This window comes from Bufo gargarizans, unplaced genomic scaffold, assembly GCF_014858855.1.
Source record: "Bufo gargarizans isolate SCDJY-AF-19 unplaced genomic scaffold, ASM1485885v1 original_scaffold_1406_pilon, whole genome shotgun sequence".
NCBI lineage: Eukaryota > Metazoa > Chordata > Amphibia > Anura > Bufonidae > Bufo > Bufo gargarizans.
Genome location: NW_025334344.1, coordinates 263908 through 289164, shown reverse-complemented (window position 1 = coordinate 289164; position 25257 = coordinate 263908). Strand labels below are relative to the sequence as shown.

The window sequence follows — 25257 nt, the reverse complement described above, 5'->3', positions numbered from 1 at the left end:
TTTGCGTGTCCTATTATTGTCCGCATAATGGACAAGGATAGTACTGTTCTATCAGGAGCCAGCTGTTCCACAAAAAACATACTGCACGCGGACGTCATCCATATTTTTGGCGGACCGCAAAATACAGAAAAAGCCATACGGTCGTGTGCAAGAGGTCTAAGGGCTCAAGCACATGAACGTATTTTCGTTTTTTTGCAGACTGTATGCGGAACCATTCACTTTAATTCCGTTTTCGTATTTCCGTTCTGCAAAAAAGTAGTGCATGTCCTATTATTGCCTGCAAATCACGGTCCGAGGCCCCATTCAAGTCAATGGGTCCGCAAAAAATACGGAACGCACACGGAACACATCCGTATGTCATCCATATTTTGCAGATCCATACTGTAAAAATGCTATGCCCAGCCCATATTGCTCATGTGTTTGGTGATTAATAAGTTACTGTTTCCGTTTCCGATCCGCAAAAAAACAGATGGCATACGGAAACCATACAGATATGTTTTGTGGAATAACGGAACGGAAGAGGACTTAAATCGGAGAAAAAAAAATCTTATATACGGAGCAACGGATCTGTGAAAAATGGACCGCAAAACAACAACGGTCGTGTGCATGAGCCCTAAGGCTGAATCATATGGTTATTTTCCATCCTCTGGAGATAGTCTCCAGGGAAGGGCAAGTCCTAACCCCTAGATTTGACTCTTCCCTGTGGAGTGAGTGTGTTACAGGAAGTTGGTTCAAGTGTGAACAGCTTTCAGGTATCTGCAGTTCTGTGGCATACACAGTCAGCATTTGGGACCCAGGGAGGACTCCAGAGAACCCACAAGACTGAGAGTAGAAAAGAACTATTGAGAAAGTGGATGACTGAAAGTAGACTGTGGAGGTACCACGGGTTTATAGCTTCTGGACTTCACAGTGGGCAAAAAGGCTTCTGGCACCCATTCATACCAATGTGACAGATTGTGAGGATTTGCACCCCTAGGCTAGATTGGAATGTAGAAAAGTGTTATGTGAGCAAATGCATCTGGGAACTACAATCTCCTTTGTCGCCATTCTCACTCCCATCCTCCTCCCCGTTGTGCTACCCCCATATTCATGTTGCATCAGTGTTTGTACCCTCACCAATAAATTTTTGGGGATATGTCACTGACATGTCAAAAGTTTTCCCAAATTGCAGGGACACTTTTAAGGGGTTGTGCAAGGATAGGGGTGTTTTTTGGCAGAGCCCCTCATTTAGTTTACTTACCTGCTTCCCAGCGCTGGCTCCCAGCTCCTTCTCCTCGAGGTCTGAGATGCTCCACTATAAACATCTGGTTTGACATCGCTGCAGCCAGTCGCTGGCCACACATGATGCAAGGTGATCAGGTCTCTTCTGTGACCAGTGATTGGCTGCAGCGATGTCAATCTAGATGTTTACAGTGAGGGAGCCCAGTGGAGCATTGCAGCCCGGGAGAAGGAGTGGAGAGGCAGCTCCAGGAAGCCGGTGAGTAATCTTCCCTTTATAGGTCCAGCCAAGTTGGAGGAAGGGGTTTGGGGTTGCCATAAATCCCCCATTCTTGCACAACTTCTTTAAGCATCAAGGCTCAAAAAATAAACCGTGAAACAACAAATTTAGCTCTAATGCATCTCGTTTACATAGAAAACTGAAATCACGATTGTTTTTGATTTTCCCTTGCAGTTTTTCAAAATGGGCATTGGAATGTTTGTGATTGAAATGAATGGTTCCACCATCCGAGATGGGCGCAACAAGACCTTTGAGTTGATCACGCCACAAAAAACTTTCAGGTAATATGGAAAGTATTTGGTCCTCATTTGTCTAAAAAAAGATTTGCCTTGGTGCCCATAGTAACCAGAGCTCAGCTTTTATTTCTTACACTTCTCTGGAAAAATAAAAGCAGCACTGTAATTGGTTGCTGTGGACAAGCAGGCCCACTTTTAATTGACTATTTTGACAAATGAGACCCATGTGTTCAAGTTATATTAGTCCTAGCAATTTTCATATGTAGGAAATGTTACACTAAGGTTATTACAAGTATATGGAGCCACAGGAACCCCGCCATATGTCTAAGATATTATCCCATAGAAGTAGGGTTTCTACAGGAGAAAACCTCTGTAAGCCTCAGCATGAAATTGTAGAGGTGCAGTGCCTTGCAAAAGTATTCACCCCCTTGTCTTTTTTCGTGTTTTGTCACATTACAGCCTTAAGTTCAATGTTTTGTTAATCTGAATTTTATTTGATGGATCAGTACACAATAGTCTAAGTTGGTGAAGTGAAATGAGAAAAATATATAAATAAAACTATTGTTTAGAAATAGAAAACAGAAAATTGGCATGTGCGTATGTATTCACCCCCTGTGTTAGGAAGCCCATAAAAAGCTCTGGTGCAACCAGTTACCTTCAGAAGTCACATACATAATTAGTGAAATGTTGTCCCCCTGTGTGCAATCTAAGGCCTCTTGCACATGACCGTATGGCTTTCTAAGTATTTTGCAGTCCGCAAAAAACAGATCCGCAAAAAATACGGATGACGTTGGTGTGCATTCCGTTTTTTGTAGAACAGTACTATCCTTGTCCATTATGCGGACAATAATAGGACATGTTCTATCTTTGAACAAAATGGAAATACGGAAACGGAAGGCATTACCTTTTTTTGTTGCGGATTCACTGAAATCAATGATTCCGTATACAGTCCGTATACGGAATGCAAAGAACGGAAGGTAAACTAAAAATAAAATGTTTGTGTGCAAGAGCCCTAAGGCCTCTTTCACACGGGCGTCAGTTTTTTTGCCCGGATAAGAGCCGGGTGCGTTGCGGGAAAATGCGCGATTTTCCTGCGCGAGTGCAAAACATTGTCATGCGTTGCACTTGCGTGAGAAAAATTGCGCATGTTTGGTACCCAAACCCGAACTTCTTCATAGAAGTTCGGGCTTGGGATTGATGTTCTGAAGATTGTATTATTTTCCCTTATAACATGGTTATAAGGGGAAATAATAGCATTCTGAATACAGAATGCATAGTAAACCAGCGCTAGAGGGGTTAAAAAATAAATAAAAAATAATTTAACTCACCTTAGTCCACTTGATCGCGAAGCTGGCATCTCCTTGTGTCTCCTCTGCGCTGAACAGGACCTGGGGTGAGCTGCTCCATTAAATACAGGTTAAGGACCTTCGATGACGTCACTCTGGTCATCACATGGTACGTCACATGATCTTTTACCATGGTGATTCACCATGGTAAAAGACCATGTGATGACCGGAGTGACGCCATCGAAGGTCCTTAACCTGTATTTAATGGAGCAGCTCACCCCAGGTCCTGTTCAGCCGCTCAGCGCAGAGGAGACACAAGGAGATGCCAGCTTCGCGATCAAGTGGACTAAGGTGAGTTAAATTATTATTTTATTTTTTTAACCCCTCTAGCGCTGGTTTACTATGCATTCTGTATTCAGAATGCTATTATTTTCCCTTATAACCATGTTATAAGGGAAAATAATAATGATCGGGTCTCCATCCCGATCGTCTCCTAGCAACCGTGCGTGCAAATCGCACGGCATCCGTACTTGCTTGCGGATGCCATCCGATTTTCACACACCCCATTCATTTCTATGGGGCCTGCGTCACGTCAAAATCGGACAATATAGAGCATGCTGCGATTTCAACTGAACGCACAAGTGATGCGTTAAAAACAACGCTCATGTGCACAGCCCCATAGAAATGAATGGGTCAGGATTTAGTGCGGGTGCCATACGTTCGCCGCACGGATCGTACCTGCACGGAAAACTCGCCCGTGTGAAAGGGGCCTAAGTGTCACATGATCTGTCATTATATATACACACCTTTCTCCAGAGGCTGTAATACCTAAGGGTACTTTCAGACCCTTATTCAGCTGTATTTTTAATGCCAGATCCGACACTAATACACTCCTATGGAAAAAAAATACCGGATCCGGCATTCAGGAAAGTGTTCATTTTTTTGGGCCGGAGATAAAACTGCAGCATGCTGCGGTATTATCTCCATCCTGAACAGTCAAAAAGAATGAACTGAAGACATCCTGATGCAACCTGAACGGATTGCTCTCCATTCAAAATGCATGGGGATAAAACTGATCAGTTATTTTCCGGTATAGAGCCCCTAGGACGTAACTCTATGCCGAAAAAGAAAAACGCCAGTGCAAAAGTACCCTAAGCAAGAGGCATCACTAAGCAAACACTGCCATGAAGACCAAGGAATTCTCCAAACTAATAAAGGACAATGTTGTTGAGAAGTATAAGTCAGGGTTAGGTTATAAAAAAAGATCCAAATCTTTGATGATCCCCAGGAGCTATCATAACCAAATGGAAAGAACATGGAACAACAGCAAATCTGCCAAAAGATGGCCTCCCACCAAATCTCACGGACCAGGCAATGAGGGCATTTATCAGAGAGGCAGCACAGAGACCTAAGGTAACCCTGGGGGAGCTGCAGAGTTCCACAGCAGAGACTGGAGTGTCTGTACATAGGACGACAATAAGCCATACGCTCCATAGAGTTAGGTTTTATGGCCAGAAGAAAGCCATTACTTTCAGCAAAAAACAATAAGGCACATTGTGAGTTTGCGAAAAGACATGTGGGAGACCCCCAAAATGTATGGAGGAAGGTGCTCCGGTCTGATGAGACTAAAATGTAACTTTTCGGCCACCAAAGAAAACGCGATGTCTGGCGCAAACCCAACACATCACATCACCCAAAGAACACCATTATGTATTTCATCAGCCAGGACTGGGAAACTGGTCAGAGTTGAGGGAAAGATGGATGGTTCTAAATGCAAGGATATTCTTGAGCAAAACCTGTACCACTCTGTGCATGATTTGAGGCTAGGATGGAGGTTCGCCTTCCAGCAGGACAATGACCCCAAACACACCGCTATAGCAACACTTGAGTGGTTTAAGGGGAAACATGTAAATGTGTTGGAATGGCCTAGTCAAAGCCCAGATCTCAATCCAATAGAAAATCTGTGGTCAGACTTAAAGATTGCTGTTCACAAGCACAAACATCCAACTTGAAGGAGCTGGAGCAGTTTTGCAAGGAGGAATGAGCAAAAATCCCAGTGGTAAGATGTGGCAAGCTCATAGAGACTTATCCAAAGCGACTTGGAGCTGTGATTGCCGCAAAAGATGGCTCTACAGAGTATTGACTTTAGGGGGGTGAATAGTTATGCACATTGACCTTTTCTGTTAATTTGTCCGCTTTGTTGTTTGCTTCACAATAAAAAAAATCTTCATAGTATTGGGCATGTTCTGTAAATTAAATGATGCAAATCCTCAAACAATCCATGTTAATTCCAGGTTGTGAGGCACTAAAACACGAAAAAAGTCAAGGGAGTGAATACTTTTTGCAAAGCACTGTACAGTATGGTTTATCTGCACCTTTGCATGAAGCTTATCTCACACACTGGTGGCATATCACTAGGATATGCCACCAATGTCAGATAGGTGAAGGAGATTGCAATGTGCAACTGCTGCATACTCTCCATGCACTTCTATGGGAGTTGCGAAAACAGCAGAGCAAATGAAAAAGTGAACCGAGAGCACACAGCGCAAGTGCACCTACCTTTTAATTCAACTCTATAGGAGCTCCGGAAATAGCCGAACCGACGGGCAGCTATTTTTAGCACCCCATAGAAGTGCATGGAGGGTGGCTGCTCTTGCACCTTCATTCACTTTGGGTGCCCTGTTTTAGACAAAGGAGTGGGTCCCAGAGGTGGGTCCCAGAGGTGGGACCTGTGCCTATCTGATGGTGGCATATCCTAGTGATATGCCACAATGTGTGACATGGGCCAACCCTTTTAAAGTGGTTGTCTGGCCTAGGAACCAACAGTCCCAATGGTCATAACCTGTGACCAATTGAAAAAAAAAACTTCACCTGTCTGGGGGCCTGTCGTTCCTGCTCCACTGCCCTGAGGCTAGTGATTGGCTGACATCAATATACAATAGAAGACTGTGTTTATATATTTAAATGTAAATTTATGAGTTTGTAATAATTTACAGTTTCCATTTGTTTCCAGCTTCACTGCAGAATCTGACAGGGAGAAGAAGGAGTGGATGGAGGCCCTGCTGGAATGTATATCTGAATCACTCTCAGACTACGAGGTGGCTGAGAAGATTTGGTCCAATAAAACCAACAAGACCTGTGCTGACTGCAAAGCCTGCAATCCTGATTGGGCCTCCATAAATCTGTGTGTTATCATATGCAAGCAGTGTGCAGGTCGGTGCAGGACTGTGCAAGCGCTGAGTGACATGCATTATAATACTAGAAACTGAAAATGTTTTTTATGTTTAATGCTTTCTGCCCTACGCCATACTATTACCTCTCGTCAAGTACCTAGTTCTTGTGAAGCAACTTAAAGGGATTATCCCATGACTGATGTAAAAAATGAAAATCAGATGTCATATAGTAAATGACAATCTCTTTCTGACAAAAGCCCTGCCCTAGAACCAGCCCTGCACCTCACCTGGGTCCAAAGATCTCTCCATTCATTTCTCTGATAGATTTATATCAAGCTTGCAGATCAAGGGGAGTGTCTTTTCTCCTGCAGCTCAGGGGGAGTGTCCATGCTCTCCCTATCACAGCTTAGGGGGCGTGTCCATGCTCTGCCTATCACAGCTCAGGAAGCAGTTGAAAATTAAAACTGAGCATGTGTGCCCTTCTCAGTGAGCAGGTCAAAGAAATAAGAAAAAAAAAACTGTAGGTGGCGCTATACAGATACAGACGTGGACAAAATTGTTGGTACCCTTTGGTCAATGAAAGAAAAAGTCACAATGGTCACAGAAATAACTTTAATCTGACAAAAGTAATAATAAATTAAAATTCTATAAATGTTAACCAATGAAAGTCAGACATTGTTTTTCAACCATGCTTCAACAGAATTATGTAAAAAAATAAACTCATGAAACAGGCATGGACAAAAATGATGGTACCCCTAACTTAATATTTTGTTGCGCAACCTTTTGAGGCAATCACTGCAATCAAACGCTTCCTGTAACTGTCAATGAGACATCTGCACCTCTCAGCAGGTATTTTGGCCCACTCCTCATGAGCAAACTGCTCCAGTTGTGTCCGGTTTGAAGGGTGCCTTTTCCAGACTGCATGTTTCAGCTCCTTCCAAAGATGCTCAATAGGATTGAGGTCAGGGCTCATAGAAGGCCACTTTAGAATAGTCCAATTTTTTCCTCTTAGCCATTCTTGGGTGTTTTTAGCGGTGTGTTTTGGGTCATTGTCCTGTTGCAAGACCCATGACCTGCGACTGAGACCAAGCTTTCTGACACTGGCTAGTACATTTCTCTCTAGAATTCCTTGATAGTCTTGAGATTTCATTGTACCCTGCACAGATTCAAGACACCCTGTGCCAGACGCAGCAAAGCAGCCCCAGAACATAACAGAGCCTCCTCCATGTTTCACAGTAGGGACAGTGTTCTTTTCTTGATATGCTTCATTTTTTCGTCTGTGAACATACAGCTGATGTGCCTTGGCAAAAACTTCGATTTTTGTCTCATCTGTCCACAGGACATTCTCCCAGAAGCTTTGTGGCTTGTCAACATGTAGTTTGGCATATTCCAGTCTTGCTTTTTTATGATTCGTTTTCAACAATGGTGTCCTCCTTGGTCGTCTCCCATGTAGTCCACTTTGGCTCAAACAACGACGGATGGTGCGATCTGACACTGATGTTCCTTGAGCATGAAGTTCACCTTGAATCTCTTTAGAAGTCTTTCTAGGCTCTTTTGTTACCATTCGGATTATCCGTCTCTTAGATTTGTCATCAATTTTCCTCCTGCGGCCACGTCCAGGGAGGTTGGCTACAGTCCCATGGATCTTAAACTTATGAATAATATGTGCAACTGTACTCACAGGAACATCTAGTTGCTTGGAGATGGTCTTATAGCCTTTACCTTTAACATGCTTGTCTATAATTTTCTTTCTGATCTCTTGAGACAGCTCTTTCCTTTGCTTCCTCTGGTCCATGTCGAGTGTGGTACACACCATATCACCAAACAACACAGTGATTACCTGGAGCCATATATATAGGCCCAATGGCTGATTACAAGGTTGTAGACACCTGTGATGCTAATTAGTGGACACACCTTGAATTAACATGTCCCTTTGGTCACATTATGTTCTGTGTTTTCTAGGGGTACCATCATTTTTGTCCATGCCTGTTTCATGAGTTTATTTTTTTACATAATTCTGTTGAAGCATGGTTGAAAAACAATGTCTGACTTTCATTGGTTAACATTTATAGAATTTTAATTTATTATTACTTTTGTCAGATTAAAGTTATTTCTGTGACCATTGTGACTTTTTCTTTCATTGACCAAAGGGTACCAACAATTTTGTCCACGTCTGTATATTTGATTGAATAACTCAGTGGCTATACTAACTTTTTAATTAAATGCAATTACAAAAGTATTCAGAACAAGGTGATGGTTTAAAAACTGTAGAATATTTTTCATGGGACAAACCCTTTAAGCATACGGCACTGTTATGTTGCAGGCTCAAAAGCTGTACCTGTGCAATTACATGCCGGAGCTAGCTCTGTTATACATCTGGCACCGTGATCTCACTGCCAGGATTGAAATGAACTCAGATCCTTTAAGTATAACTCCTTAGATGCCACAGCATGTAAGTGGTAAGAGATAGGGGGCTTTGTCTCTCCCCTTATCACCCCCCAACCTGGTTCAATTTATAAAAGTTATACATTAGATCTAGTCTAAAATGATGCCATTAAAAAAATACAACTTGTCCTGCAAAAACAAGTCTTTATACAGATATGTCAAAAAATATGAAAGTTAAGGCTTTTGAAATGCAGAAAAGGAAAAAATGAATCCTTAAAGGGAACCTGCCATCTCTGATATGCAATTTTAACTGCCCATTGTACCTTATTACTGCTCTTTATAGAGCTCTGGAAGATGTTGTTGCGTATTCTAAGTAGTAAATGTGCTGAAAATGCACTTTTAATCTTATTTCTGCTGTATGGAAATGTCTGTTCAAGTCAAGGAGGCCGGTGTTTTACTCCTTCGGGTCAAGGTTTCCCCATCCGACCCCCACCTCCTCCATCTTGATTGATGTTCTCTCAGACAGGGAGCATTATTCCGAGGTCTCATTAGATCCCACGCAGGCTCAATCAATTAAGCTGCAGGAGGTGGGGTCGGGAGATATTGTGGGCAGTTATAATTGCATAGCTAATTCGGGTTCCCTTTAAGTACCAGACTGGACTGTGTCTCTTTAGTGGTATATCTGTAAAGAATAAATCAAGGCAACTGGACTTACTGTAGATTTCTTGAAAACGTTTCACTCGTTCTTCCAACGAGCTTTCTCAATTCTGAGTGACTGTACAAGAATTCTCTGGGAATAAATATGTAGCTGAATCAACATCTGGTAATTATACCCAGCATGGGGTCAGAGGTCATTATACCCAGCATGGGGTGAAAGGTGTTGATTCCATTATCCTAATTCGAGTCAGTAGATGATAATGACCTCCCAGAAAAAGGTGTCAAGACAGCATTGTATGTGGCAGACAATAGATGTCTAACCCCCCCACCTCTATTCAAGCTTGGCTTCAAAACAACCACTACATCAGCATAGAAGAGCCAAAACCTCTGGTCAAGATTCAGCCGTGTACTTACATCTAAAAGAAACAGGTCACACCTTTGAAGACAATCAAGTACGTGTTTTGGATAAGGAGGCCGATTGGTACAAACAAGGGGTAAAGGAGGCCAGCTACGTAAAAATTGAGAAGCCAAGCTTGAATAAAGGTAAGGGGGTTAGACATCTATTGTCTGCCACATACAATGCTGTCTTGACACCTTTTTCTGGGAATTATCACCTACTGACTCCAATTAGGATAATTGAATCAACACCTTTCACCCCATGCTGGGTATAATGACCTCTGACCCCATGCTGGGTATAATTACCAGATGTTGATTTAGTTACATATTTATTCCCAGAGAATTATTGTACAGTCACTCAGAATTGAGAAAGCTCGTTGGAAGAACGAGTGAAACGTTTTCAAGAAATCTACAGTAAGTCCAGTTGCCTTGATTTATTCTTTACAGATATAGCTTAGGCTACTTTCACACAAGCGTTCGATCGGATCCGTTCTGAACGGATCCGATCATATTAATGCAGACGGAGGCTCCGTTCAGAACGGATCCGTCTGCATTATATTGGCAAAAAAAAAGCTAAGTGTGAAATTAGCCTGAGCGGATCCGTCCAGACTTTTACATTGAAAGTCAATGGGGGACGTTTGAAGATTGAGCCATATTGTGGCATCTTCAAACGGATCCGTCCCCATTGACTTACATTGTAAGTCTGGACGGATCCGCACGCCTCCGCACGGCAGCGTTCAGGTGTCCGCCTGCTGAGCGGAGCGGAGGCTGAACGCCGCCAGACTGATGCAGTCTGAGCGGATCCGCATCCATTCAGACTGCATCAGGGCTGGACGGAAGCGTTCGGGTCCGCTCGTGAGCCCCTTCAAACGGAGCTCACGAGCGGACAGCCGAACGCTAGTGTGAAACTAGCCTAACCCTGGGTTCACACCTGAGCGTTCCTCAAACGCGCGTTTTACGCACGTTTTTGTCGCGCGTTTTTATGCGCGTTTTTGTAATAGTAAACGCGCGTTTGACGTGCATTTGTGTCATTGACTGCAGTGTCCTATGGCCACAAACGCGCGTCAAAACGCCCCAAAGAAGCTCAAGTACTTGTTTGAGCGTCGGGCGTTTTACAGCGCGTTCGTACGCGCTGTAAAACGCCCATGTGTGAACCCTTCCCATAGGGAAGCATTGGTTTTCATGTCTTAAGCGTTTTACAGCGCGTTTGAACGCGCTGTAAAATGCTCAGGTGTGAACCCAGGGTAAGAATTGGCTTTAGAGGAACAAGCATCATAAATATAGGTGACTGGTGTCCAAAGAGCCTTCAGTGAAAATTAAACTTTGGTGTAGGTTCTAGTATCGAGTGTAATTCAGTTCTCTCTCTCTCTCTCTCTCTCTCTCTCTCTATCTATCTATATATATATATATATATATATATATATATGGAATTTTTCTTAACACTGTGTCTTAGTCATAGTCAGACTTGTCTGATCATTCCAGCTGCTGTACAGTCTTTTTTTCAAGTTTCACATCTTGTTTTTGCTCTACAGGTCTGCACAGAAGTCTGGGAACAAATATCTCCAAAGTGCAGAGTCTGAAACTAGACATCAGCATCTGGAGCAATGAGATTGTGCAGGTGGGACATGTCTCTGGTTAGAGATTGCGATGAGTACAACTTAAAAGCAGTAGGGAGTCATTGGGAATCAGCTCTCATACTATGGCTTTGTTTAATCAGATCTGCTGCCCTCGGACCATAGACAATTTGATGTCAAACATATCGTTGACTTTATTAGTCAATACATATATATATATATATAGTAAATGTGAAGTCCTAAGTCTTAGGGTTCTTCAGATGAGTACTAGTACTGGGAGCAGACACCGGACCCTCCTGCAATACTCTCATACCATAGATCCAGCATACAGTGCTCATCAAGGAGCTTTAGTAGGCCACACACAAATTAGATGACTGGCTAGTCTCACTGAAGTCAGCGATTTTAACTGACATTTATCTAATCTGTATAGTCACCTTAACAGGGTGGTCCACCTCTGAAATTTTTGGACACCCCTCCTCCCTGCTGGACCTGTGGAGGGAAGCATACGTACATTCTCCCCATTGCTCAGTTTCAGCTTCCATTGTCCACCGGTCTCCTCTTGTTAACTTCCAGCATGGATGGGAGTCAAGCGTGCTACTGCGGCTAACTACCGTACTGGCCACAGTGATGATGTGTTCCCCAAGTGGCACTGTCATTGAGTCACATGCTGCTTGGGGAACATGTCACTGCTGCAGCCAATAATTGGCTTCATTAGCACATGTGAACCCCGTCCATCCCAGAAGTTGAAACATAGTGATCGGAGCACTCTGGACCAAAGAAACCGAAACTGAGCACTGGGGAGCAGGTAACTATGCTTCCCTCCGTAGGTCCAGTAGGGAGGGGGGCTGCCTAAAATTGTTTCAAAGCTGGACAACCCCTTTAAGTATATTTGGATTTCTATATTTATAATTGAATATGTTTGTTAACATTCACAGCTATTTATTATCCTGGGGAATGATCGAGCCAACCGATTCTGGGCAGCACGTGTGCCACCGTCAGAGGTTCTTCATCCAGACGACTGCATAGAACACAGACGAGACTTCATAGCACACAAGTACCGTGAAGGGAAATACAGAAGTCCTCACCCTCATTACAGTACACAGGAGGAAATACTCAAGGTATTTACCCGAACTAAAGGTCACCCACAATAGAAATTTTAACAGGCAGTGGTGGATGATAGGAAAGGCCAAAGGACAGTGGACCTGGGGCCACCGCCACCATCATCTTTACTTCTTGACTGTCCTAAATATTTAGTGTAGGATCCAGCAGCAGACCCTGTATGACATTAGTGACATTGTTGATTATTATGCCCTCCTTCTTCCGCCTGTGCTAAGCTGCCAATAGACTGCAGATGTGCTGTGGTGTCATTAATTCCTCTAGACGTAGGAAAGGGACTGATATGATGTGGTGTCCACAAAATTTTATTTAGACTTATGGTGACTTACATAGTTTGTCATTTTTTCCAGGTGCTCTGTACTGCTGTCACAGGACCTAACCTGCTGAAGACGGTGATGCAGTTTTTCTCTGATGCTGAATCCACTGCTGATCCCATAGACAGCTCTACCCTCTCCCTACAATCAGCGGAGACTTGGAAGGCGAGCACCTACAGCCTAAATGGTAATGAGATCTGTGCTGTGCGTTCACCTCTTGTGAATGTTTAGTGAGATTTGCAGCCACAGGCCGTTTCATCATGAATTAGCATTGATATTTACAATGTGAATTTTTAGGGGGTTTAAAAAAATATGCTTTAAGGGTACGACCACACGGTCAGGTTTCCTGATGCAGTTTTGGAAGCCAAAATCAGAAGTGAAACATAAATGGAGAGAAAGTGTAAAGGACAGATATGACTCTTCCTATTTTTTTTTATTCACTCTTCGTTTTGGCTTTCAAAACTGCATCAGTAAACCTGACCGTGTGGCCGTGTCCTAAGGGACATATGTGTACTTCACCGTTTTCAAGACCTCTTCTTACTGTCAGTAGATGGAAATATTTGTTAAAATTGTATTAACAAATGCTAAACGGATATGTATTCCAAATATTAAGTCTAATTCGGATCGCAGCAAATGTATTACTTTGAATACATGCAAATTGATTGTGTACAGTATATACTTACAGAGATACCTGAATGCTATAGAAAATACCTTGCAGGCATTACTGCATATAATAAATGCTTGATGTGTGCAGAATAGCACAAACAATGAGTGTCACTTATGAGAGAATGCATATTGTCCTTAATCTGTAGCATAGCTTCGGCTCTTATCATTTCATGCCCATACAAGGGAAATCAATGCAGTTATAAACTCCCCTTTATATGCTGTAAATCCTCCGAAACACAAGGGCTCATTGTACTTGTCCACATGCTGCCAACAGGGGGATGTCCCATAGCATGTGACCCACTTGAATACTATGTAATTATGACTGCATTAAATCATTCACATCTGATTCATAAAAATGACTCATATCCCACATTATCGCGAACTGTAGATACAATGGCAGTGCCTTAGTATTTTATATGTAGCATTTTACGTTGGAAAAACAAACTAAAAATAAACAAAATATGAAACAATGTGTAGGCGCATTGTTACATGTATGCAGGGGCGGACTGGGAACTTAAAGTAGCCCTGGAAAAAATACTCAAAGTGGCCCTGTTTTGTAGTCGGGTCCAAATTGATGGAAGGCAAGGTCAACAATACCATATTGTGGCACATTATATCACCCCAACAGAGCCAAAAACCACAGTCCATCACAATTTACTGCCAGCAGCACAAAATACATCCCCAATAACTACTGCTCAGGTAGTCCCCTGTGCATCGGCCCACTGGGAAATTTCCCTGGCCAATCCGCCCCTGCATGTATAATATAATTAACATACAGAAGAAAAATCCATACCCCCCCACCTCCCCACCGCAGCATTCTGGTTCCCTACCTCTCTTCACTGGTATTCTGGTTCCTGTGTATCAACTTCTGCATGGACATGGTCACGTACACCACAGCAGCCAATTACTGTCCTCATCGGTGACATGTTTCCAAGCTGGTCACAAGCCACTTGGGGACAACCCACCCCTGTATTAGTCCTTGCATTTGTTGTCACGAGGCTTCCACTTCTTTTTTCATCAGCTTCTGCAACAGCTGGTGCAAAGCAACCTATCAATGAACACATACCACAGCTGCTGCAGAACTCCTTTCAAAATAGTCAAGGGGAATTTCAAATCAGTCAGTCAGTCAATCCTAAACAGTTTTGAAGAAAATGCAATACCCTAAGCACCAGGGATCAGCAAACTTCGGCACTCCAGCTGCTGTGAAACTACAACTCCCAGCATGCACACTTACTCGGCTGTTCTTGCAACTGCCATAGAAGTTAAAGCGGGATTCTGAGAGTTGTAGTTTCAGAACAGCTGGAGTGCTGGAGGTAGCTGATTCCTGCTGTACACATTCTTCCTGCTGCAGAACCACTTTTTGAATAAAAAGCTGGGAATTCAAGTCATTGAGTCCAAATAGCTGTAAACTGAATGGTATGAAATACTCCTCCTATTTTGATACTAACCCATTTTATTATAGCTATCCCACATCAGAATGTTTATGACATCAGCACATTTCTTGTATTTTACCTCTTGTAAACATGTTACACTTTTACTTTTGCATTAGAGGGAACACAGCCAGACGACAACAGTCAATCAAGAGTCTATGATGAGATCATGCAGCCTGTGGTGCATTCTGGGTACTTGAGCAAAGCCGCTGTTGTGAGCAAGACATTCACATCGAAGAAGATGAAGGATGGTAAAGAACAGTGTAATAAAGGGGCACTTCTGTCAGAAATGAATAACTCAATATCCCTAGAAAACATTTTTAAGAATATTTTTCATAGTTTTTCCTTTTGCAGTACCATACTAAAGATGAGCGAATTTCTTGAAATTAATTTTCTGTCCCATTTGGTTAATAAATAAAAAAATTCAATTTCTGGCCTAATCGATTCAACATGAATCAAAAGGGCTCCTATTGGCCCGAGAATTGGTATATGACACTCTGAGGTCATCTAGGACTCTGATTTTTTTTCTTTTGTCGTTCTCTCTTTTTTCCCCTTTTTATTTTTCTCTTCCCCTCTCCCTCCTTTAAGCTCTTTAAAAGCTGATGTACACATTTGGGGGCAATTTCTTCTTATTGCATTGTACTCATTTATGAGCTAAAAAAAAAGTTTTTTCAATTGGTCTTTATTAAAAATAAGGAGCCATTTTCTCTGTACAGAGCTGAGATGCTCTAGTAGAAGCCTGTGGATTTTCCGTCAGACCAGGTGATGACTGGCTCCTTATCTCTGCTCTCTGACATTATAAACACTCATTATAGCTCAGTTCTTATATTACTGATAAGAATTTGGCATAAATACGTGTTTTTGACATTTTTGTAATTACCAAGTATATTTGTTAAGAATATTATTATAATGTTATTGTGCTATTAAACTTTTCTACGACATATAGAAAAAAAAACTGTAGAATGCATAATGTCTACAGATGTAAAGTGTTGTTACTGATGAGTATTACTTAATGATTATCTTAGCATTTCAATTCAGAAAGCACCGTTCATCCTCAGCCCTCTGATTCATGACTGAAGACCACAATTACCAAACAGCTAGGACTATGATCTCTACTCATGAGGAGCAATAGGAAATTTATAGTCTTCAGAAAGGTGTGACCAGGAGAATCTGTAGCTAAAGAACAAAGCAAAACAGATGAACACAGCGCAGGGTAGATTTACTTCAGTCATAAACCTCCGCTTGTTTTTCCATTTACTTAAGAGGTGATGCGCATAAAAAAACATAAAAGGTTTTGGTGTATTGAGAATATGTATTTTTTCTGCCCTTAGAATTCCACAAGCAGTGGTGTGTCCTGGAGAGAGCTCTCATATTTTATGAAAATGACAAGAGCTCGGAACAGATTGGAAGGATTGATCCATGTGAAGTTGTCTGTCTGGGGGTAAATAAGGTTGACATGTTGCACAGCCCAGCAGCTGTGGAAAGGTATGGACCTAGACAAGGTTGTGCAATCACGCATGGAACAGGAAAGTTAAAATATTGGTTCACCTTGGGAGTTGCCTTGAAGGAGTTTTCCAGGGTTAGTTTGTTAGTGGCCTATCCTCAGGACAGGACATCAGTATCAGAGTGGTGGGACTCAGACCCTTGGAAGCCCTGGTGACAAGATGTGTGATGGCGCTGCACCGCTTATGTGACCGCTGTGGCGGTCCATCTACCTGCACGCCGTCTACTTAGTAGAGATGGTGCAGGGAATTGCAGCTTTATCTAATTCACATAGGATTTAGCCGCAATATCCTGCACAACTTTGACTTGTCTTCCGCTATAAAACATAAAGCAGATGGGAGCTCTTTGTAACGCTTTTCAGACCCTTCTTTTAGCTGTCAGTGAGTGTCACAGCACTGTATGTTAAAAACTTTTCTTTAACCCCTTCCTGCTCCATGCCGTAAATGTTTGGCATCAATTCATTTTAGAAGGAATATTATACGAATGGTACAAGGTAGAGTCATAAGTATGGGTGCTCCAGAATTGTTATTAGATGTGGAATGCAAGTAGTAGTTCTATATTAAACCATTAGTCTATTATTCCTTATAAAAGTTAGGAATTAATTGCCAGCCGTTCACAGGGAAGGTCCAGATGGCTGTTACCAGAGGTTTGTTTCTGACACTGACAGCACTGATTGGTTAGTGGTCAGACTGTGCAGGGACATTCACCCAACTGGTAACACCCATATGGGCCTTTAACGCAAACTGCTGGTATTAATTCATGAACCTCTAGTAGGAATAATAAAGGAACGACACATCATAGAGTCATAGGAATAGATGCTCCAGAATTGTTATTACATGGGAATACAACAGCCATGTCAGGAGGGGTGACAGGTCCACTTTAAATGGAGATGGACACTTGTGCTTTCTCTCTGAAGGCTATCTATCATAAAATTTAGTTTTATACTTTTCTACAACTGTCTGATAATCAAGAATATTTTATAATCATGTGGTAGTAATTTCCCTGTACAGCCAATCCATAACTCAAATAAAGTGGCAATTTTACCATTTTGGACAGGATATCAAATCAGTATCATTGCAATCTGCTGTACAATAAAAAGTTCTACAATGCCCCTCATATTCACTTCTTTTTGTGTTTTAGGTTTCGTTTCACTTTTGAGATTTTCCTAACATCAGAAAAAGTTCACCAATTTGGAACCGATGCTGCCGAAACCCTCCAGACTTGGACCAACTCTATAGGGAAGGTGAGTGGATTATGTCAGCGTTACTTCTGTCAGTCTGTGGATAGTTTGATGAGCACTTGGCAGACAACGCTCTCCTGTCTATTCAGTGGTTCACTCCCATCAGCTGTCACTGCCTGTTGGGGTACGAGTTCCAGCGTGTGGGGAGAATGCGTTACAAGGCCATGCTGAATCCCGACCAGTGGATGGAAGGCTTCTTCCTGCTACAAAAATCTCACCTTTTCATCTGTCCCGAGGAGCAAGGAGCAGCAGAAGATAGCGTCAACCTACGTAGTCTACAGGAACTCAGTAAGTTTCATCGGTACCAGATGCTGAGCAGTCACACATGCACTAAAGCACCACCTGTGCGCTTATGTTGCTCTGCAAAACAGCGGACTAATGCGCCCCCTAGGGGTGTCACTTTGTGTACTTATTTTCACTTACAAAACAATGGAGCAGATTTACCAATGAATATGCACCACAAATTCTGTCTCAAAATAAGCCAGAATTCTGGCACACATGCCATGCATCACATTTATTAAGTTTCTTAGATGTTTCTAGCATTTCGGTCAAAAGGGTCAGAAAGCGACGTGGCTTAAGATGGGACATTAAGAAAAAGAAGAAAATCCAGCTCTCTCCGGTGAAAAAATGAAAAACTTTAATCCAGCAAGTTTAAAATCCATACAGGTGTACAAATAGCAGTCAACGCGTTTCAGACCTCAGAGAAATATGGGTCCTTCCTCATGACAAACGATTTGTCGTTTGTCATGAGGAAGGACCCATATTTCTCTGAGGTCTGAAACGCGTTGCCCATAGAATTGTGTTTTGACGGAATGCAAAACGGTAGCCTTTAAAAGGCATTCCGTTTGCTTTCCGTCCTAATAGAAGTCTATGGGGAAGCATAACGGATCCGTCTGGGTCCCATTATGCAAGACAGAAAACAAAGTCCTGTTGGCAGGACCTAGACGGATCCGTTATGCTTTCCCATAGACTTCTATTAGGACGGAAAGCAAACGGAATGCCTTTTAAAGGCTACTGTTTTGCATTCTGCCTGGGCATTCTGTTATTTTCCGTTATAACCATGTTATAACGGAAAGCCATAACGGAATCCCTAACGCTAGTGTGAACCCACCCTTAGACTGTTTAACAGGGGCTCAGCCTGGATGATAAATGCGGCACAGGGATAGACACTATTCTCTGACTCCATACCAACTATTGATTGGCTTAACTTGAAATCAAATTTTATGCTAGAATTGTGGCACAATTTGGTGCTAAACGCTGCATGTCAGGCCATGTCTCCTTTTCCGTGAGGCCACGCACCCATTCTGGTAAGTCCCGCCCCCTTGTCAAACTAGGTGTAGAGAATTTCTCAAGAAGTAGATGTACCATATTGCACCAAAAATGTACCAAATTGCACAGTTTATCAAAGTGTCTGTCTGGATTCAATGACATTAACAAATGTGAGACGATGTCTGCCAGAATTCTGGCACAAACCTCTGGCGCAAAGTTTGCCAGTTAATAGGTGGTATAAAGATGAACTAAATGTATCATCCAGCATCAGTCAGTGTGATAAGTCAGTTGCATCTAAATATTAGACAGGCCTAGTAAATCTGCCCCACTGTAATAAAGCTCCAGCTAGTGGGGGTACATTGTGCACTTATTTTGATCTACAAAACAATACTGTAATACCAGCTCTTATAGAAGAGACCTGGTGGAGACTTATTTACAGGTAATGCTCATTAGTAAAGGTGTGCAAATTAGAAGGGTTTTCTGAGATTTTGTAACTGATGACCCATCCTCAGGATAGATCCTCAGTATCTGATCAGTGGGGGTCAGACACCCAGGACCTCCGTCGTTCAGGTGTTTTCAGAAGACACTGGTTCTCCTGTGAGCGCCGCTGCCTTCTCGCAGCTTACCAAGCACAGCGCTGTACATTGTATAGCAGATTTGCTTGGTATTGCACTCAGCCCCATTCACTTGATTTTTTTATTTATTCTTCCTCTCAGCGGTAACTGTGAAGAGATATATACTTACCTGCATTCTGCCACACCATTCCAGCATCGTGGCTCAGAGCCGTATTCACTGCAGTTATAGTATCCGTTCAGAACCGTGTGGACACTATTACATGTGCTGCTGCAGCCAGTGACTGGCCTCAGTCGTGATGTGTCTCCTAGTGGCACATCACTTCTTGGTCACATGTTACCATTGAGGCCAGTCATTGGCTGCAGCAGGACAAGTGATCCCATCCATGTGGAAGTTGACAGGTGTGCACTGAAAGTTCAGGGAAGACAACCCAGGAGCCACAGAACCGTAAAACAGTGGTTTAAGAACAGGTAACACCTCTGTGAGGTGGGAGAAATACAAAAAACCTGGCCATCCCTTTTAAGTAAAACATCTTTAGCCATTAACCCAAACCAGTACGTCTACAGAATGTCCTCAATGGTTCATTTGACCTGTCTCCAGCACAGTAGACAGTTCTTGCTTTTATTTGGAATTTAAAAAAAAATGCCTTTCCTTTTTTAAGCTTTATCTTACATATCTTGCTGAAAATCTTATGTGTAGTGGAGGGAGGATGACAGCATGCAAGGATTTTCCTGACATACAATACAATCTATTAAACACAATAATCAACGTATCTTTCATTTGTTTCTTATTACAGCTGTGGCACCAATCACAGAAAATTCAGAAAAGAAAGACGTCTTAATTCTTGTAGAGAAAGGAAGGTAAATGTTATTTTGAAGCGTAAACTTGATATTACATTGGAAATATGTGCCATCTAGTGGCCAGTAACCAGAACTGCAGATAAACATTACACTTGTGAAATCTGTGATCCCATAAGCATAGATTATGAGAAAAAATGCCAGTGACTGTGGAAAGAGGGTATTCTTTACACTGTATACAAGTATCACTCCTCCAGGGGGAAGAAAACTCTGTATAGTGCCACCTACAGGTAGCTGCACTGTAAGCCACTGCCCAGCCCAATCAATAACTGCTTCAAAGGCATCTCAACCAGCCAACTAGAACCCAACGCTGTTTTCATAGGGATCAGAAACTGTAAAACAGTCTACAGATGGTGCCCCTGGTCTGGTTGATATCCTCATGTCTGAAGGCTTTATTATGGGTTGGACATTGGTTTAAAGAGGAGCTACCTATAGGTGGCAGTAAACAGACCATTTTCTTCTTTCTGGAGGAGAGCTATTTGGCATACGTTTCCCAGACAGCACTGCCTGTAAGACGTCCACAAGGAGAACAGTACCTTCCTATACACAGAGATGTTTCTTTCTCCCCTAAGGACGCTGTACTTACAAGGAATTACACGTACTGACTTCTCAGCTTGGAGCAGCGATATCCAGGCAGCCGCATGCAGTGGCGGCAACATGTTACGAGACCAGCAACTCAGTAGGAATGACATTCCCATCATTGTAGACAGCTGCATTGCTTTCCTTACCCAATACGGTAAGTCCATTATACGTTTATATGTAACATCTACAGATGCCTCAAATGTTGAGGAATATAGAAGTTGAGAGATCCCATATTAAGAAACCAATTGTACAGTGCCCTCCCACTGCCACCCCTCCACCCATGTAAATATATGTAAAGTTGTAGCCTTCAACAATCTCTCTACAGGCCTTCGTCATGAGGGAATTTATCGTAAAAACGGTGCCAAGTCTCGAATAAAGCTTCTGATGGACGAGTTCCGCAAAGATGCCCGAAACGTAAAATTGCGCATCAGTGATAACTTTATTGAAGATGTCACAGATGTATTAAAGAGGTTCTTCAGGGAGTTGGATGATCCAATTTTTACAACAGAACTTCACCCACAATGGAAAGAGGCAGCAGGTAATGTACTAACGTGTCACAATGTGACCTTATGTGAGGACTTTCAGCAGTTTTTTTTAAAGGCTATGAACACCTTTTTATTATTGCATTCCGTTTCAGTATTTCCATACTGTGAAAAGATAGAACATGTCCTATTCTTGTCCACAAATCACGCTGCTTGGCTCTATTCAAGTCAATGGGTCCGCAAAAAAAAACGGAATACATACGGAAATGCATCCATATGTTTTCTGTATCCGTTGCGTTTTTGCGGAACCATCTATCGAAAATGTTATGCCCGGCCCAATTTTTTTAATGTAATTACTGTATAATGTATATGGCATATGGAAAAACGGAAAGGAAACACAACGAAAACAAAAAACGGAACAACAGATCCATAAAAAATTGACCGTAAAACACTGAAAAAGCCACACAGTCGTGTGCATGAGGCCTTATACTGTAGATTCCCGTCCTGGTCGAGATGTATCACCAGTTAGAGCCCTTAGAAACAGAGCCTTGGATTTGTTCCGCTTTAAAACAAGACCTGGCATAAATCAGAAGCCCAATTTATTCCAGCAGAAAGCAGCCAGCGTGGAGGAGGAGGGGGGGCAGTGGAGGAAGTGATGACAAGCTATACTAAGGAGACAGAACCACAGAGCCTTCCCTCTCCTCTCTGTAAGGGTCCACGCATCCACAATCGTGTTTTTTGTCTGCACCCAAACCACATTTTTTTGCGGGTCAGATGCGGACCATTCACTTCAATGGGGCTGCAAAAGATGAGGACAGCACATTGTGTTATACATGCATCCGTATGTCCGCTCCGTGGCTCCACAAAAAAGTAGAACATGCCCTATTCTTGTCCGTTTTAAGAGCAAAATGCGGAACACACAAGGCCGGTATCCATGTTTTGTGGATCGACAATTTGCAGACTACAAAAACACCAACGGTCATGTGCATGAGCCCTAACTGTAAGGCCACCTGCACACGTTTTGTATTTTGCAAATTTTTTTCTGTGTGGATTTTCATGCAGAAAATACACATAGTAATACATTACCAGCAAAATGAATGAGATTCGACAAATCTCATGTACACTTTGCATTTTGTTTACTCTGCAAGTAACATGCGGATTTGGTGCGGAAACGCTGAGAAATCTGTACCCAGCAGGAAGATACATATTTTAGTTAAAAATTCAAATTTTTGTCTAATTTTTGTTAATGGTCAAAGTTGCATGAAGGTGGTTGTGTGTATTAACTGCTAGGTTATATTTTTATTTATGTAAACAGAAGGTCTGCTGCTCGGCAGATACACTGACACTGACAGCTGTATCGGGAGAGAATTAGTAGAGTAGAATGCACATGGAGACACTTCAGTTTTTTTTGCTGAACCATTGAAATGAATGGTTCAGTATATGTACCGCATACTGAACTCAAAATACAGCCAGTATACTGAATGCAAAATAATGTTGTGTGCATGAGCCCTAACTGTTACACAGCCTGAAATCTGGCCATCAGTATCAAAGATGTACCAGGCTACTGAATTGACACCCTGCAAGGACATATAACATACATCCTTGTCAGGGAAATGGTTAAACCAAGTTTGAAGAATTTTTGATTTTTTTTCATGTTACTACATTTAAAAATAATCCATAAATCCTGCAGTTTTCACATTGGCCACTAAGCCTAATCATAGGCACCACTTATTGGTCTGTACAAATCACTTTACAGCGGTTATCTGCTTATCATTAAAGGCAAGATTACAATGACAGATATCCCCATATATACAGATAACACATGATCTACCATTCACAATAGATGATAGCAAAGCTTACCTGCTCCTCTTCTCCTCCAGTCTCTGCACATGTCACAGAGCATGCCTAGAAAACTCTTCCATAGAAGTCAATGGGAGAGATTTATCAAAAAGAGCAAAGGAGCTCTGAAAAATGAAAGGTGGAACCGGATTGGTTGCTATGGGCAACCAAGCCAGGTCTACTTTCCACCAGTTTTGATAAATCTTCCCCAATGAGTCAGCTCCTTCCTGCCCATGGTGCCTGTTGTAAAGCAATTCTCTAAATGCTCTTACTAACAGCTCAGGCAAGATGGCTACCCAGGGGCAGACTGGGAAACTTAAAGGGCTTCTCCGGGAATTAAGAAATTGAAAATACTTAAATATTACTTTATAATAAATACATTTCCAAATACCTTTCATTATATTTTATGCCTCGTTTTGTCGGCAGAGCAATCATCAAGGGAAACAAACTGGCCGCTGTCCTACCACTACACACAGAACCTGTCCTAATCACACAGGAGGACAAGTTACAACACTGAGGTAAAGAGATGCCTCACCCTCCTCTCCTACTTGTCAGGGATTATTATCCTGAATACAGTTGATAAGAACTTTAGCTTAATCTCTGGGGAATTTAGTTCAGAGGAGACATAAAGTACAGAGAGGACGAACAGGACAGACTGTGGTAATATGGAGCAGTGGTAATGGAGACTGCATACAAGTGCTGCTATTCATTACCCCCCCCCCCCCCCCACCCTCCTTCTCTGTACTTCATGTCTCCTCATCATTTCCATTTCCACAGAGCAGAGAGGAGGATGAGGCAGCTCTTCAGCTCAGTGTTGTGAAGTAACTTGTCCTCCTGTATGATTAGGACAGGTTTTGTGTGTACTGGTAGGATGGCGGCCATTTTATTTCTCCTAGTGATTGCTCCGTAGACAACTAGCCACTCTAACTAATGAAAGGTATTTGGGAATATATTTATAATAAAGTAATATTTAAGTATTTTCATTTTCTTAATTCTCGGAGAACCCCTTTAAAGAGACCCTAGAAAAAAAACTTAGTGGTCCCATGTTGTACCCTGGTCCAAATTGAAAGGAAGGCAGTGCCAATACAAGTAAGTACGGCCAGCAATACTATATTGTGGCACAAAATACCGCCCCAGCAGAGCCAAATACCACAGTGCAGCACAATATACTGCAGAACCAAATACCACAGTGTATCCCAGAAATCTTCCCCCCTGTGTTGGCCAGCGCCAGCTGCCCCATTACAGCCTCCTACACTGGTTGCCTCAGGGCAGTAATACAGTTGATTTCAGGAGTCAGGAGGGCACCTGCAGCTGCCCGCCAAGTACATAAGTGTTTGATGCCCCCAGCATTAATTAACTGTGGGAGTGTTAGACCACTACTTCTCTGGCTGGCGGCAGTGAGGAGAGCTCAGGTGGTCCCCTGGGCATCAGCCCACCGGGAATTTTACCTGTAGGTTCTACGGCCAGTCTGCTCTGAGGCCATTAATCATATTTAAAAAAAAACTGAAGAAAAATGTACACTTAAAAATAAAAATATATAAAAAAACATACAGTATGTGTCACTATCTAGTTTTAACTGCCAGAAAAAAAAATTGGTGACCCATTGCCTTTAAATGATCACTCCTGGGGGTGGTGCAGAGTGAGGGTGCATGGAGACTCTGCCTTCCTCCTGCTTTTCTGGCTGTTGTAATTTGATTTAGGCTACTTTCACACTAGCGTTTTTACTGGATGCGGCAGGGTTCAGCAAAAACGCTTCCGTTACTGATAATACAACCATCTGCATCAGTTATGAACGAATCCGGTTGAAAAATATGGAAGTTGTAGCTGCCCTTGATAGTTTCTCTCCTGATATGATCCACTCTTGATTTTGGCTTCAAAATCTACATCAAAAAGACTAAACGTTTGGCAGCAGCCTTAGCCAAAGCATGCAAATTTATGGAGAGATGGGACACATGACAATATCTTGTAATGTCATCTGAACAGAAAAGAAGTGTTAAAAGGCCAGTTACATCAATGGAGACCAGCTTGAATAATGACAGTTATGTGTTTGTGTGTAAATGTTTATGTGGCGAATGACCTGGATCCACATAGTGCGCTATGACAAGGCTGAAATAAGAGAAATGTCAGGCAGGATTGGGGACAGATGAATGTGGTTTTTGTCACGTCAAGAACAAATAAGTT

The 25257-nt window shown here is 42.3% G+C and overlaps 1 protein-coding gene across 2 annotated transcripts in view; it reads left to right on the top strand.

The window, feature by feature from the left end:
• The window catches only part of ARAP3 (ArfGAP with RhoGAP domain, ankyrin repeat and PH domain 3), an 83176-nt gene that overhangs the window by 34352 nt on the left and 23567 nt on the right, over positions 1 to 25257 (top strand). For both annotated transcript variants that reach the window (XM_044274038.1, XM_044274037.1), the window contains exons 9-20: positions 1673 to 1779; positions 6034 to 6233; positions 11164 to 11249; positions 12141 to 12323; positions 12672 to 12822; positions 14851 to 14982; positions 16063 to 16216; positions 17375 to 17477; positions 17564 to 17762; positions 20113 to 20176; positions 20746 to 20909; positions 21081 to 21293. In XM_044274038.1, coding sequence (XP_044129973.1) covers positions 1673 to 1779; positions 6034 to 6233; positions 11164 to 11249; positions 12141 to 12323; positions 12672 to 12822; positions 14851 to 14982; positions 16063 to 16216; positions 17375 to 17477; positions 17564 to 17762; positions 20113 to 20176; positions 20746 to 20909; positions 21081 to 21293 — 1756 coding nt within the window. The remainder of the gene's footprint in view (positions 1 to 1672; positions 1780 to 6033; positions 6234 to 11163; positions 11250 to 12140; positions 12324 to 12671; positions 12823 to 14850; positions 14983 to 16062; positions 16217 to 17374; positions 17478 to 17563; positions 17763 to 20112; positions 20177 to 20745; positions 20910 to 21080; positions 21294 to 25257) is intronic.